The sequence below is a fragment of the Salvelinus fontinalis genome, chromosome 24 (genome assembly GCF_029448725.1).
Source record: "Salvelinus fontinalis isolate EN_2023a chromosome 24, ASM2944872v1, whole genome shotgun sequence".
In the NCBI taxonomy this organism is placed as follows: Eukaryota; Metazoa; Chordata; class Actinopteri; order Salmoniformes; family Salmonidae; genus Salvelinus; species Salvelinus fontinalis.
Window position 1 is genome coordinate 28,149,963 of NC_074688.1, and position 13,991 is coordinate 28,163,953.

At 47.0% G+C, this 13,991-nt stretch overlaps 1 protein-coding gene across 2 annotated transcripts in view; it reads left to right on the plus strand.

Annotated features, from left to right (window-relative positions):
* LOC129822225 (protocadherin-16-like) overlaps positions 1-13,991 on the plus strand; it is a 195,660-nt gene that overhangs the window by 164,185 nt on the left and 17,484 nt on the right. For both annotated transcript variants that reach the window (XM_055880312.1, XM_055880313.1), the window contains exons 9-18: positions 900-1,087; positions 1,245-1,341; positions 1,556-1,713; positions 5,533-6,018; positions 6,702-7,065; positions 10,108-10,347; positions 11,397-11,522; positions 12,399-12,608; positions 12,783-13,078; positions 13,345-13,595. In XM_055880312.1, coding sequence (XP_055736287.1) covers positions 900-1,087; positions 1,245-1,341; positions 1,556-1,713; positions 5,533-6,018; positions 6,702-7,065; positions 10,108-10,347; positions 11,397-11,522; positions 12,399-12,608; positions 12,783-13,078; positions 13,345-13,595 — 2,416 coding nt within the window. The remainder of the gene's footprint in view (positions 1-899; positions 1,088-1,244; positions 1,342-1,555; positions 1,714-5,532; positions 6,019-6,701; positions 7,066-10,107; positions 10,348-11,396; positions 11,523-12,398; positions 12,609-12,782; positions 13,079-13,344; positions 13,596-13,991) is intronic.

Here is a 13,991-nt window from a genome sequence, read left to right on the forward strand (position 1 = left end):
TTTTGCCCTCAGAACAGCCTCAATTCGTCGGGGCATGGACTCTACAAGGTGTCGAAAGTGTTCCACAGGGATGCTGGCCCATGTTGACTCCAATGCTTCCCACTGTTGTGTCAAGTTGGGTCGATGTCCTATGGGTGGTGGACTATTCTTGATACACACAGGAAACTGTTGAGCATGAAAAACCCAGCAGCGCTGCAGTTCTTGATAAAAACCGGTGCGCATGGCACCTACAACCATACCCCATTCAATGGCACTTTGTCTTGCTCATTCACCCTCTGAATGGCACAAATACATAATCCATGTTTCAATTGTCTCAAGGCTTAACAATCCTTTAATCTGCCTCCTCCCCTTCATCTGCCCTGATTGAAGTGGATTTAACAAGTGACATCAATAAGGGATCATAGCTTTCACCTGTTAACCTGGTCAATCTATGTCATGGAAGAGCAGGTGTTCCTAATGTGTTGTACACTCAGTGTTTAACACCTTTATATTTACCACAGGCACTTCAGATGTGGCATTCAGAATCTCCTACTGCAGACCCCTGGCTTGTCCCTGGCCTGTCTGTTCTCTGTGATAGTAAATCAGGTTATCTGCAGTGTTGAGGGTCCTGCTGGGCCCTAATTGGCCTGCTGTGACTGTGGGACTGTGTGTAGCTGCTCGCCAGGGCCTGATCATTCTAACCTCCACTGCAGCTGTTCAGGTTCCTGCCATGCCTGTGTGTGTGTATGTGTGCGTGTGTGTATGTTTGTGGGTGTGTGTGTGCATGTGAGTGTGTGTGTTTGCGTGTGATCAAAGACTACTGTCTCTCCCTTTAATTTCTCATCATTACTCCTCTCCTTCCTATCTCTCTCTCTCTCTGTCTCTCCTCCATCCCTGTGTCATCTCCCTCTCTCCCTCAGGTGAGATCAGTACCCGTGTAGGTCTGGACAGGGAGCAGCAGAGTAGTTACCAGGTGTTGTTGGTGGTTCAGGATGGAGGTACTCCCCCACGCAGCGCTACAGGGACAGCCTTTATCACCATCCTGGATGAGAACGACAACACTCCCTCCTTCAGACACAGCCAGCCTGGCAGAGGACTGACCATGCAGGTAATACTGAGGCTGCCTCTCAAATGGCACCTATTCTATATATTATACATTACTTTTGACTAGGGCCCTTAGAGGATGGGATCTTACATGATATCTTAGTGGTCAGCGTTGAGAAGAAAACAAAGTCACCGTTTGATCTTATGATTTCCTTCTGTAGGTGATGGAGGGTCAGGCGTCAGGTCTACTGCTGGGGAAAGTACAGGCCAATGACCCTGATGAGGGAGAGAACGGCACTGTGTACTACTCCATGTCAGGTGAGAGAGGGATGGAAGGAGTGAGAGAGAGGGAGGGATTGTGTGTGAGTTATTGATTGAAGATTACATTTTTTTTATGCTATTTTCTGCCGTTGAGTGATTATGTGAGGAATGCATTGTTTTCTTCTGGCATTGTTTCCAAAAAGACAATTTATAGCTGCACTTCTCGCTCACTCTTTCTCTCTCTTTTTCTCCCTCCCTCCCTCCTCTACAGGTCCCAGAGCAGAGCGTTTCTCTCTGAACCCTACTACAGGTGAACTGCGTTCCTCCTCTCCTCTGAGTCGCTCTGACAGAGCTGAGTACAGCTTCACTGTGACCGCCACTGACCGAGGCCAGCCATCTCACAGCGCTACCTGTACACTGCACATACAGGTAAGACCCCTACCTCCTAACCCCTAGCCCCTACCTCCTTCCCTCTTACAGCGCTACCTGTACACTACACATGCAGATGAGAGCCCTGCCTCAGATTACTATCTCCTATCCCCTACCACCTTCATTCTCACTGATCTAGCTGTATCCTAATAATAAAGGTCAGAAAACTACTAGATCAACACCTATCTATCAAATATCCCACATTAAACGAAAGTATCGAGAAAAGTACTAAGTCAAACTTCCTCTTGAAGTCTGGCTCCTCACAACAATGTTGTTCCAAATAGACATGTCAGGCTGAGTTCTGACAACCTTCCCTCCCTCCTTTCTCCTCCTCTGGGACTTTTTAAAAGGGGAATTTCTCTTTGAGTAAAAGATGGAAAACTAGGTATGAATCAAGTGCTCCCATCTGGCCCATGATGATCACCAGCTGTGATTGCTCTGATCAAGGCCATACTGAATGACTTCAACACTTTTACAGTAGCCCCGCTTCAATACAACACCACCTGGGATGTGCACCCACATAAAATACACCATTCAAGTTAATTTAATTAATATTTAATGTACAACTAAATAGTGACCGGCCAGGCCAGCACAATGGAAGGAACTCTGTAGGTGTAAATCCAATGTGCATCCCAAATGACACCCTATTCCCTGTATGGTGCACTTCTTTCGACCAGTGCCCTATGTAGGGAATGGGTGCCATTTGGAACGCATACCCAGAATCTTTAAGGTTCCAGGAAAATAGAAGGGTCTTGTAATGGCTGCAGTAAAACAGCTTCTCTGGGTTACTTTTTTCAAAAAAATGTTTCCTTCCCTCATTTCTCCTGTTCTTCTGACGTAAGAATGTGAGTAATAATTAGTGTGTAATAGGATTAAACAGGGTTGTGTTGTTCTTGTCTGTTGACGTGTTTCTATCACGTCATCATTTCAGACCCTCACACCGTCCAAGACAAGTACAGCAGTAGGGAAAGGATATGATCTCACTAATTCTAACGCTTGGTGACGCTCAATTTGCCGCCTAATGTGGAGTTAATTCACACTTTGTCATATTATGTTTCATAAAGAGCATGGGCTGTTTAGTGACTGCCAACATAGTGGTGCTGTATAGTGTAACTGGTTTATCGAGGTATTGTAGGCTGTAATGAATTAAGCATCAACAAGGATTTGTTGAGAAGAAAAATGGATAAGCGCACAAAAATATTTTATTTTCCTTCCTCTCTCTCTCTCTCTCTCTCTCTCTCTCTCTCTCTCTCTCTCTCTCTCTCTCTCTCTCTCTCTCTCTCTCTCTCTCTCTCTCTCTCTCTCTCTCTCTCTCTCTCTCTCTCTCTCTCTCTCTCTCTCTCTCTCTCTCTCTCTCTCTCTCTCTCTCTCTCTCTCTCTCTCTCTCTCTCTCTCTCTCTCTCTCTCTCTGTCTCGCTCAGATATTTAAACCCTGTGACTCCATCCCCTGCTTAGAGCTGAACTGAAAAACAGGATTATTAGAACAATGTGTCATATGTGTAACTTCTGGTGCCTGTTTCTATACAAAGGGAGCGATGCGTCAAAGCCGCGGTCTTTCATGTTCTTCTGATTGGTCATCAAGGGAGGTGTAAAAACTCAGTACTGTAGACGACCGAGCCCTACCTGCTGCAGCGAGATCTGAACGATCACTAAAATGTCCTTTTCTGATTATTATTACTTGTATCCTTTATTATTTTTCCTGGCAGTGACATGCCTATCTGTTTAAATGTGATTAGCGCTAGCAGTTTGTAAAAAAAACTCTTCAAACGTTCAGTTTCTTTTATTCCTAATGAGGAAATAGGGTGGGTTGGTTGAAATCTGTTTCTGGTTCACAGCGTACCGTTTAATATTTGGATTCTTTAGCGTTGTATTGGAAAATGTAGCTCCAACTGCCACTAGGCATGTATAATGGTCATTATTAGGCACATACAGTGCATTCGGAAAGTATTCAGACCCCTTGAATTTTTCCACTTTGTTACGTTACAGCCTTATTCTAAAATAAATTAAATATTTTTTTTACCTCACCAAATTACACATAATGACAAAGCAAAACAGGTTTTTTGAAATGTTTGCAAAAATTCAATAAAAAAAACGTATTTATATAAGAATTCAGACCCTTTGCTATGAGACTCGAAATTGAGTCATCCTGATTCCATTGATCATCCTTGAGATGTTTCTACAACTTGATTAGAGTCCACCTGTGGTAAATTCAATTGATTGGACATGATTTGGAAAGGCACACACCTGTCTATAGGAGGTCCCACAGTTGACAGTGCATGTCAGAGTATAGGAAGGAATTGTCCATAGAGCTCCGAGACAGGATTGTGTCGAGGCACAGATCTGGGGAAGGATACCAAAAAATGTCTGCAGCATTGAAGGTCCCCAAGAACACAGTGGCCTCAATCATTCTTAAATGGAAGAAGACTCAAGGAAGACTCAAGACTCTTCCTAGAGTTGGCCGCGCCGGGCCAAACTGAGCAATCGTGGGAGAAGGGCCTTAGTCAAGGAGGTGACCAAGAACCCGATGTTCACTCTGACAGAGCTCCAGAGTTCCTCTGTGGAGATAGGAGAACGTACAGAAGGACAACCATCTCTGAAGCAGTCCACCAATCAGGCCTTTATGGTAGAGTAGCCAGACGGAAGCCACACCTCAGTAAAATGCACATGACAGCCCGTTTGGTGTTTGCCAAAAGTCACCTAAAGGACTCTCAGACCATGAGAAACAAGATTCTCTGCTCTGATGAAACCCAAGATTGAACTCCTTGGCCTGAATGCCAGCACGTCTGGAGGAAACCTGGCACCATCCCTACGGTGAAGCATGGTGGTGGCAGCATCATGCTGTGGGGATGTTTTTCAGCAGCAAGGACTTGGAGACTTGTCAGGATCGAGGGAAAGATGAACGGAGAAAAGTACACAAAGATCTTTGATGAAAATCTGCCTCAGAGCGCTTAGGACCCCAGACTGGGGTGAAGGTTCACCTTCCAACAGGACAACAACCCTAAGCACACAGTTAAGACAACGCAGGAGTGGGACTGGGACAAGTCTCTGAGTGTCCTTGAGTGGCCCATCCAAATATTTCTGTGAAGACCTGAAAATAGCTGTGCAGTGACGCTCCCCATCCAACATGACAGAGCTTGAGAGGATCTGCAGAGAAGAATGGGATGAACTCCCCAAATTCAGGTGTGCCAAGCTTGTAGCATCATACCCAAGAAGAATCAAGGCTGTAATCGCTGCCAAATGTCCTTCAACAAAGTACTGAGTAAAGGGTGTGAATACTTACAGTATGTAAAAGTGATATTTCAGTTTTATTTTATTTCTAAATTTGCAAAAAAATCTAAAAACCTGTTTTTTCTTTGCCATTATGGGTTATTGTGTGTAGATTGATGAGGGGGATTTTTAAAAACAATCTATTTTATATTAAGGCTGTAACGTAACAAAATGTGGAAAAAGTGAAGGGGTCTGAATACTTTCCGAATGCCCTGTAGCATGAGTCTGCTGCCTGTTGATATTCAGCTATCTTGCTAAATGGATGATCATTAACTGTCAGGATATTCATAGTTGCTAATAATGTCCCTCAACAGTTAATAGATTGTTTGGAGATCCCAGTTATAAGAAACATTGATTAGCTAGCTACTATTTTTGTCCTCCAGCCAGCTCTCACAAGTGACCCTGGTGATGAAGTTAGCTAGCTACAAACTTTTAACACCAATATATTGATGATATACAGTATGCTAACCATATCCCTATCTGTCTGACCGTAGGTCCTGAGTGGTGTATTGAGGATATATGCTTACCAAATTCCAATCTCTCTGTCCACAGGTCCAGAGTGCGAGCAGAGCTCCTTCCAAAGACAACTCTCTCTCCATGTCCTTCAACTCCGTCGAGGAGGCCAAACCAGGCTCTATGATTGGCTCTGTGAGGTCACATGATGGCTTTGAGCTCCCTGAGGCTGGTCAGGTGACCTACACGGTGGTGGGCGGGTCAGACCGAGACGGAACGTTCATGGTGGACCGTCAGACAGGTGACGTGTACCTGGCGAGGGAGCTGGATTACGAGCGCTCCGCCCGCTACACACTACAGATAGAGGTGGACGACTTCTCCATGACGTTACCCAGCAGCCACCTGGTGCAGCTGGACATCGAGGTGGAGGACAGCAATGACCATGGACCCCGCTTCCCGGAGGACCCCATTACCGTGGTGATACCTGAGAACATGGAGCCTGGGGCGTCCATCTACACCTTCCAGGCCTCGGACCAAGACGGATCAGGGCCCAACAGCCTGCTGACCTACTCCATCCTGCACCAGGTAGGGTTAGGAGTAGTGATGCACCGATATTACATTTTTGTCCGATACCGATATCCAATATTTTCATTGCCAAAAAAATGATACTGATAACCGATATTTAAAATTTTAGTGGCCTTTTAAGCGTTCTAGTACAGTTAAATAGTTAATACACACACATGGACGCAGCTGTCTAAGGCATCTCATCTCAGTGCAAGAGGCATCACTACAGTCCCTGGTTCGAATCCAAGCTGTATCACATCCGGGAGTCCCATAGGGCGTCATTGTAAATAAGAATGTGTTCTTAATTGACTTTCCTAGTTAAATAAAGGTTACACACACACACACACACACACACACACACACACACACACACACACACACACACACACACACACACACACACACACACACACACACACACACACACACACACACACACACACACACACACACACACACACACACACACACACCACACTGACAACAAGTTATTTTGTTGGCATTTACGTATGTCCCCATTACCAGTAAAACATAATCAAAATCTATTTCTTTCACTTGCTTGCTGTGTTGTTTCGTTCATTTGTTCAGTCTCAACTAGGATTTTATCATACATGTCAAGCAGTGAAGTTTCAGCTCTGTCTGTCCGTGGCCTCTCTTCCTCGGAGCGCACTGTCACTGTGTCCGTTTCCGTTACTATGTTCCAGTACCCTGACCTCACTGACCTCCTGGCCCTTGACCCTTCCACTGGGGTCCTGACCCTGGCGCAGGAACTGGACCATGAGGTCACTTCCTCCCTTATCCTGGTCGTCCAGGCAACAGACTCCGCCCTGAACGCCAGCCAACGGCACTGGGGCTCGGTGACGGTGAGGGTGTTTGTGACAGATGAGAATGACAACGCTCCAGTGTTCAGCTCGCCATCTGCGGTTAGCGTCATGGAGGACCAGCCTGTGGGCTTCGTGGTTCTCTACGTCGTGGCACGAGATGCCGACCAGGGGGAGAACGGACGGGTCAGCTACTTCATCGAGACTGGCAACGCTGGAGGGACATTCAGCCTCAACCCTAATACTGGTGGGTCATTTAAACTACTACTAGTGTAATGGAAGTGGTTTGGAAGCTCAAAGAAAAGGTAACCTAGTCTGAGACCTGAAGACTTTTGTTAGCTCCCCAATCGAATGCCTAAGCTTTAGCTCAGCTGGATACCACAGCCTTGTGGCACACAGACAACCAGGTTAAAACCTGGTCGGTAACACTGGCATACATTATTGTTTTCTCACCAGAACAATCATGTAGTTACCATCTGTGCTGTAAACACATGGTGTGATGTCAGAAGGCCATTGGTACCACATTCCCAGCTTCCATGTGGTTGGGTCTGTGAGAGAGTCTCATAAGTTTCAACCTATAATCAGGCCCCAGCAAATTTCAAACAGTATAAACAGGGACGTGTGAAGAGATGTCGTGTGAGAGACGAATCAGAGTTAATGAAGTTACCCCGGTACATTGGGTAGGCCTGTCTACCTGAGCGCTAAGCTCTACCACCACCAACACTGCTGTAACAAATAACACCGCTGTAAGTAACGATCTAGCTATCTGGCCTCAGTTTAACAACTTTTTCCACAGCAGAAGGCCGCAACGGGGAGAGGCTGGCAGTAAACACACACTGCTAGACACGCAACGGGCAGGGCTGCCGTGCTGTGCTGAGATTACACACACACACACACCAGGCCTGCCGTGCAGTGCTGAGATTAGGGCTTCCCTCTCCTTCTCATTACCTGGCCCTGGGAGCAGAGGAGGAGAGAGGGCACAGCACTGACTCATTTCATATTCATGCTTTAATGAGCCGCAACAGTCAAAGAGAGAGTGAGGCGGGAGGAGAAGGAGGGAGGAGGGGGTGTTGGTTCTGTTTTAAGTTGTTGGGTTTGTTGTTTTCTCTCTGGATCTCCGTACGCGCTGAGATAACTAGCCCCTGAGCCTTTAGTATGGTCAGAGTTAGTGGCTGGAATAGTTTCAGCCACTGTGACTCCTCAGTGATCCCATCCTAAGCCTGGTCACTAACAGCACATGGGTAGGAGGAGGGGAGAGAGAGAGAGAGAGAGAGAGAGAGAGAGAGGGAGAGAGGGAGAGAGAGAGGGAGAGAAAAAGGGAGAGAGAGAAACATGGAAAACCTATTTTGGATGTTTCCAATTCCAGTCTGTTTGGCTTACGTATATGCATGGTTGTATTATAGTAGAGCAGTCACAGTTCTGAAGACTGGGGTGAACTAAGGTAAAGATGTTTCCTTGCTCTCCTTGTTTTTTCTCATGTTAGACACTCTATTAGTTCCTTCTATTAATCAAATGAGTCTAGGGAACAGCGTCGTCTTACACAAGTTGATAAAAAAGAACAATGAAAAACTTTCAGGGGCGGATTCTCAGACCTAGATCAAGCCATCTATAAGGACAAAGAAATCATCCCATATAGAAAACTCAACACACGTAGTTTGATTTAATATTTCCATTGGGCACAGAGGGGGAAAGAGCCCCTAATAGTGTTAGGAGACACCCATCCTCCACCCAGAAGGATCCAAGGTTACCATGATCTGTAGTAGGCTTCTCCTACACAGCTCTCTGTAGTGCTGGTGTATTGAGAATATAACCAAAACAGCATGTGTAGAGATGGGACCGTTTCTCCTGTCATCGTAGACCCTGGCATGGGCCGCTTGGCAGGACAGGAGCAGATCAGGTGGTCAGAGGATTAACTCATGATATTAACTGTCATTATACTGTCTAACTACCTGCATGGCTGGAACCAGTTCAAGATGGGCACCACACACACACCCATGCCTGCACACACACACACACACACACACACACACACACACACACACACACACACACACACACACACACACACACACACACACACACACACACACACACACACACACACACACACACACACACACACACACACACACACATATATACTGAACCCATATTAAGATGGCCGCCCTCTCTCTGTGACACACCTGATAGATCTTGACAGCTTCCTGTTTTTATCCCCTCAGCCTTGGTTCCTGATTGGTGGGGGAGGGGTGGAGCCGGGGTCAACGTGTCTCACACACCACAGGAAAGCCCAAAAGACCAAACGGCAAATAGTGTATGCATGTAGGTGTTATCAAAGTCTCAAAAGAGGGACTGAGTAACACACACATGCAGTTGTAATCGCTCCTTTAATGGTTCCCAGCAGTCTGAGTTTTTTTTGTGTGTGTTTTGTTTCTGCCTAGGCTTTCATGGGAATAGATCCACACACACACAGGTGACTGGGTGGACAGGGTGGACAGGTGGACAGGTGGACTGGGTGGACAGAATGGGTGGGTGAACAGGGTGGACAGGGTGGGTGGGTGTGTGTAAGTAAGTAAAGCTCTTGGCAAGGAGCAACGCTTGGCCTCCGACGGAGAGGGAGGAATGACTGGTGAAAGATGAAGCAAGCAGAGAAGTGAAGCTAGCAGGGAAAGCTGAACCTAGCAGAGTTGTGAAGCTTGCAGGGAAATTTTAAGCTCGCAGTGAAAGTTGAAGGTAGCGGAGTGTTGAAGCTAGCAGTAAAAGTTGAAGCTAGCAGAGAAGTGAAGCTAGCAGTAGAAGTTGAAGCTAGCGGAGTTGTGCTGGACAGAGAGCATGGGGACCTTTTAAAGGGTGTGACTACACACTAGGTAGGGAGAGGGACTAGCTGAGTCTGTGTCCCAAATAGCACCCTGCATCCCAGCTAAGTTCACTACTTTTGACCAGACTTTAACCCCTCTCCTCTCCTCCACCCCCAGGCTCCCTCTCTAACCCCTCCCCACCACCCCCAGGCTCCCTCTCTAACCCCTCTCCTCCACCCTAGGCTCCCTCTCTAACCCCTCTCCTCTCCTCCACCCCCAGGCTCCCTCTAACCTCTCTCCTCTCCTCCACCCCCAGGCTCCCTCTCTAACCCCTCTCCTCCACCTCAGGCTCCCTTTCTAACCCCTCTCCTCTCCTCCACCCCAGGCTCCCTCTCTAACCCCTCTCCTCTCCTCCACCCCAGACTTCCTCTCTAACCCCTCTCCTCTTCTCCACCTCAGGCTCCCTCTCTAACCCCTCTCCTCTCCTCCAGGTTCTCTCTCTATCCTGAAGCCCATCAACCGGGAGGATCAGGACCTGTTGAACCTGACCATCGTAGCCCAGGACCACGGGGTACCAGCGCTCTCATCCAGCCAGCTGCTGTCTGTCCAGGTCATCGACGTGAACGACGAGGTGCCCTGGTTCCAGGAGAACCAGTACCAAGCCCAGATTACAGAGAACCAGCCCGCAGGAACCACTGTTCTGGTGGTGTCGGCCTCCGACCTGGACCAAGGTGAGAGTGGCTTGAGCTCAGTAGGCTAACACAGGAGATCCCGTCGTTACAGACATAGTATAGCAAGCACCTAAGACTGCATTACCTTCATCATATACTATATGTTATGGTGGCTTACTTTATGACATAGTAATATACAAAGGACACATAATGACGCGCAGTTTTTCTACATATTTGCTGTCGTGTTTCTTTAAAAAAAAATAGATCTCAGTGTCAGCCAGCAGAGTCTCTTGTTGTAAGTGTTGATCCTCCATGTGTTCAACGAATGTTTACATCATCAGCACCGTCGGTAACATTTGGTTTTAATTGAAGACCGTGCTGGGGGACGGTGAGTGTGTGTGTGTGTGTGTGTTCACATTCCCCTGGAGTTAGTCAAGAGCACATAACCCAGAAGGATTATAAAGTTTCTCTCCAGGGTGATTAGTGGGGTAAGGTGATGGTGCCAGAGTCTTTCTCTGTTAGCACGCTATCACACACACACACAACACAACACAACACACACACGCACAGTCTCCCAGCCTCCGCCCGCCCCGTGCAGCCCAGCCATCCGCTTACACAGCAAAACCAACTACAAACAAATACAAACAGGAATGCTGCTGTGTTTGCTCTTTTAGGTGAGAAAAATACGTTTCGTTTTTTTTCACAAACACTTATTTGCGAATGTTTTCAGTGCCCTGGGGTAGAGAGGGTTCAAAGTATAACATGACTGAATGGAATAGGACTGACGGCCCAGCACCCTATGAAAAGTGTCGATTTGACTTGCACAGCCGGCTCCAATCCTTCTCCCTACCACATCCCCTTGGCCCTAACCCTTTGATGTTTGCAAACTGTATCTGTAAGATGGAAGCTCCACCACTACTACAGTGTTTATACCTACCCAGACCCTTCAGATCTTCAGAACATAGAAGGGTAAGGGCCAAGGGGATGGTGTAGGCTGTTGACAGATAGTATTAGGGTTAGACTTCATATACTCCTCTCTCTTTTTCTCTCTCTCTCTCTCTCTCTCTCTCTCTCTCTCTCTCTCTCTCTCTCTCTCTCTCTCTCTCCAGGTACCAACGGCCAGGTGACATATGGAGGCATCTCTGACGAGGGTTTTAGCATCCACCCAGCTACAGGTGTTATAACCACCACTAAAGCTCTGGACAGAGAGGCACAGGAACAATACACACTAACAGGTAACTGGCTCTGACCATAACATCTAACCCTGACCCTTAACCCGTAACCTCTCAGCCTAACTCCTGGCCCTAACCCTGATCCTTAATCCTAATCCTAACCATTAAAGCCCTGGACAGAGAGATCTAAAAACTGTACACTCTGACAGGTAACTGTCCCTTTATATGAGTAACCAACACTCTTAGAAAAAGGGGTTCCATAATGGTTCTTCAGCTGTCCCCATAAGATAACTATTTTTGGTTCCAGGCAGAACCCTTTTTGGTTCCAGGTAGAACCCGCCATGTAGAAGAGTTCCATGTAGAAGGGTTCTACCTGGAACCAAAAAGGGTTCTACCTGGAACCAAAAAGGGTACTTCCTGGAACCAAAATGTGTTATTCAAAGCCCTGCCACACTGCTTTACAATAGAGGTACGATAGCCCTGACACACTGCTTTACAATAGAGGTACGATAGCCCTGACACACCGCTTTACAATAGAGGTACGATAGCCCTGACACACTGCTTTACAATAGAGGTACGATAGCCCTGACACACTGCTTTACAATAGAGGTACGATAGCCCTGACACACTGCTTTACAATAGAGGTACGATAGCCCTGACACACTGCTTTATAATAGAGGTACGATAGCCCTGACACACTGCTTTACAATAGAGATAAATGAACAAGCCAACATTCCAAACTGGCCATGTTTTTATAGTTCTGTTTTTATGGGATACATCAGTGGTGTAATGGAAATGTTGGTGTTATTTTCTCTCCAGCTCTCTCTGTTTGTCTTAAATCTCTCTAAGAAACACGATATGATTTAGTAAATAAAAACATAACAAACTCTTTTAGACTGCTGAAGTCTTGTTTAATTCCTAATCTTCCCGTTTGTCCAGTGTATGCCCGAGACGGTGGCGTGCCTCCTAACTTTGCCCGGGCGGCAGTGAAGATCCAGGTGTTGGATGAGAATGACAACGCCCCAACGTTCAATAGACTGTACTACAGTCTGGAGGTGCCTGAGAACATGGAGGCTGTTGAGCTTTTCACCCTCAGAGCTACGGACCTGGACACTGGGGACAGCGGAGAGATGACCTACAAGATCACAAGTAAGAGCCAACTACTTGTACATCAGAGGAATCCAATTTAATTAATAATTGACTGATTGATATATCGATCCATTGATCACAATGTTGTGAGATTGACCTTTCATATTGTGTATCTCTTTTCGCCCCTCCTCCTCTCTTCCTCTTTCCTCCTCTGTTTCCCCTTCTCTCTTCTAGCTGGCGACCCATCAGGTGACTTCCATGTGGACAGGAAGTCAGGTGTTCTCTCCACCTCCAGACCGCTGGACAGGGAACGTAGGGCCAGGTACAGTCTGACAGTGACAGCCCTTGACGGGGGCTCTCCGGCCCTGAGCAGCACGGCCACAGTAGAGGTCACTCTCCTGGACGTCAACGACCACAGCCCCCAGTTCACCAGCCCCAGCTACACCGCTGACCTGTCTGAGGATGTTTCTATTGGCTCCCGGGTGCTGGAGGTCTCTGCTACTGACCTGGACCAAGGGTCTAACAGCCAGGTACACAGACTGAAGTCATAGGTTGCGTCCCAAATTACACCCTAGTCCCTACATAGTGTACCACTTTTGACTAGAGACCTATGCTTCCTGAGCCCCCTGAACATTTGCCAAATGTAGCATAATACTTTTGCCACCCCTTATGACATTTTGCCAACAAATGGAAGCCATCAATCTAGACCTTCAAAGGGTTAATGAAGGCATCATTAAGCCTTAAAAGTGATGTTACTTTTTGTAATCTAATCTACTGTAATCTGTTCTAATGCCAGGTGCTGTACTTCCTGTCGCGCGGCTCCCAGGGCATGTTCATCATTGACCAGCACACGGGACATGTCATCACCGCTGCTCCGCTCGACCGAGAACGAACCACGTTGTACACTTTCGATGTCTGCGCCATAGACTCGTCCCCCGCCAGCCCTCGCAACTCCACCGCCACGGTCACCGTGTATGTACAGGACGTGAATGACAACGCTCCATTCTTCATCCAGGATCCCCTGGTCATCAACATCTCAGCCTCCAGGTAGGTAGCCTATAGCTTAGCGATGCAGGACAACGGCAGGAAGTTTGCTGATTCAAATCCCATGTCCTACAGGGAAGAATCTGGGCTGGACTGGCATATGGAAGGTTTATCTGTACAGTTTTGTCTTTCACATGTCTTCTTTGTTGTGATTTAAATAAAACATTTACAAAAAGGGTTGCTGGCATGTCATCACCTGCTGTTGTGTGTCTTAGATGTCATCACCTGCTGTTGTGTGTCTTAGATGTCATCACCTGCTGTTTTGTGTCTTAGATGTCATCACCTGCTGTTGTGTGTCTTAGATGTCATCACCTGCTGTTGTGTGTCTTAGATGCATCACCTGCTGTTGTGTGTCTTAGATGCCATCACCTGCTGTTGTGTGTCTTAGATGCCATCACC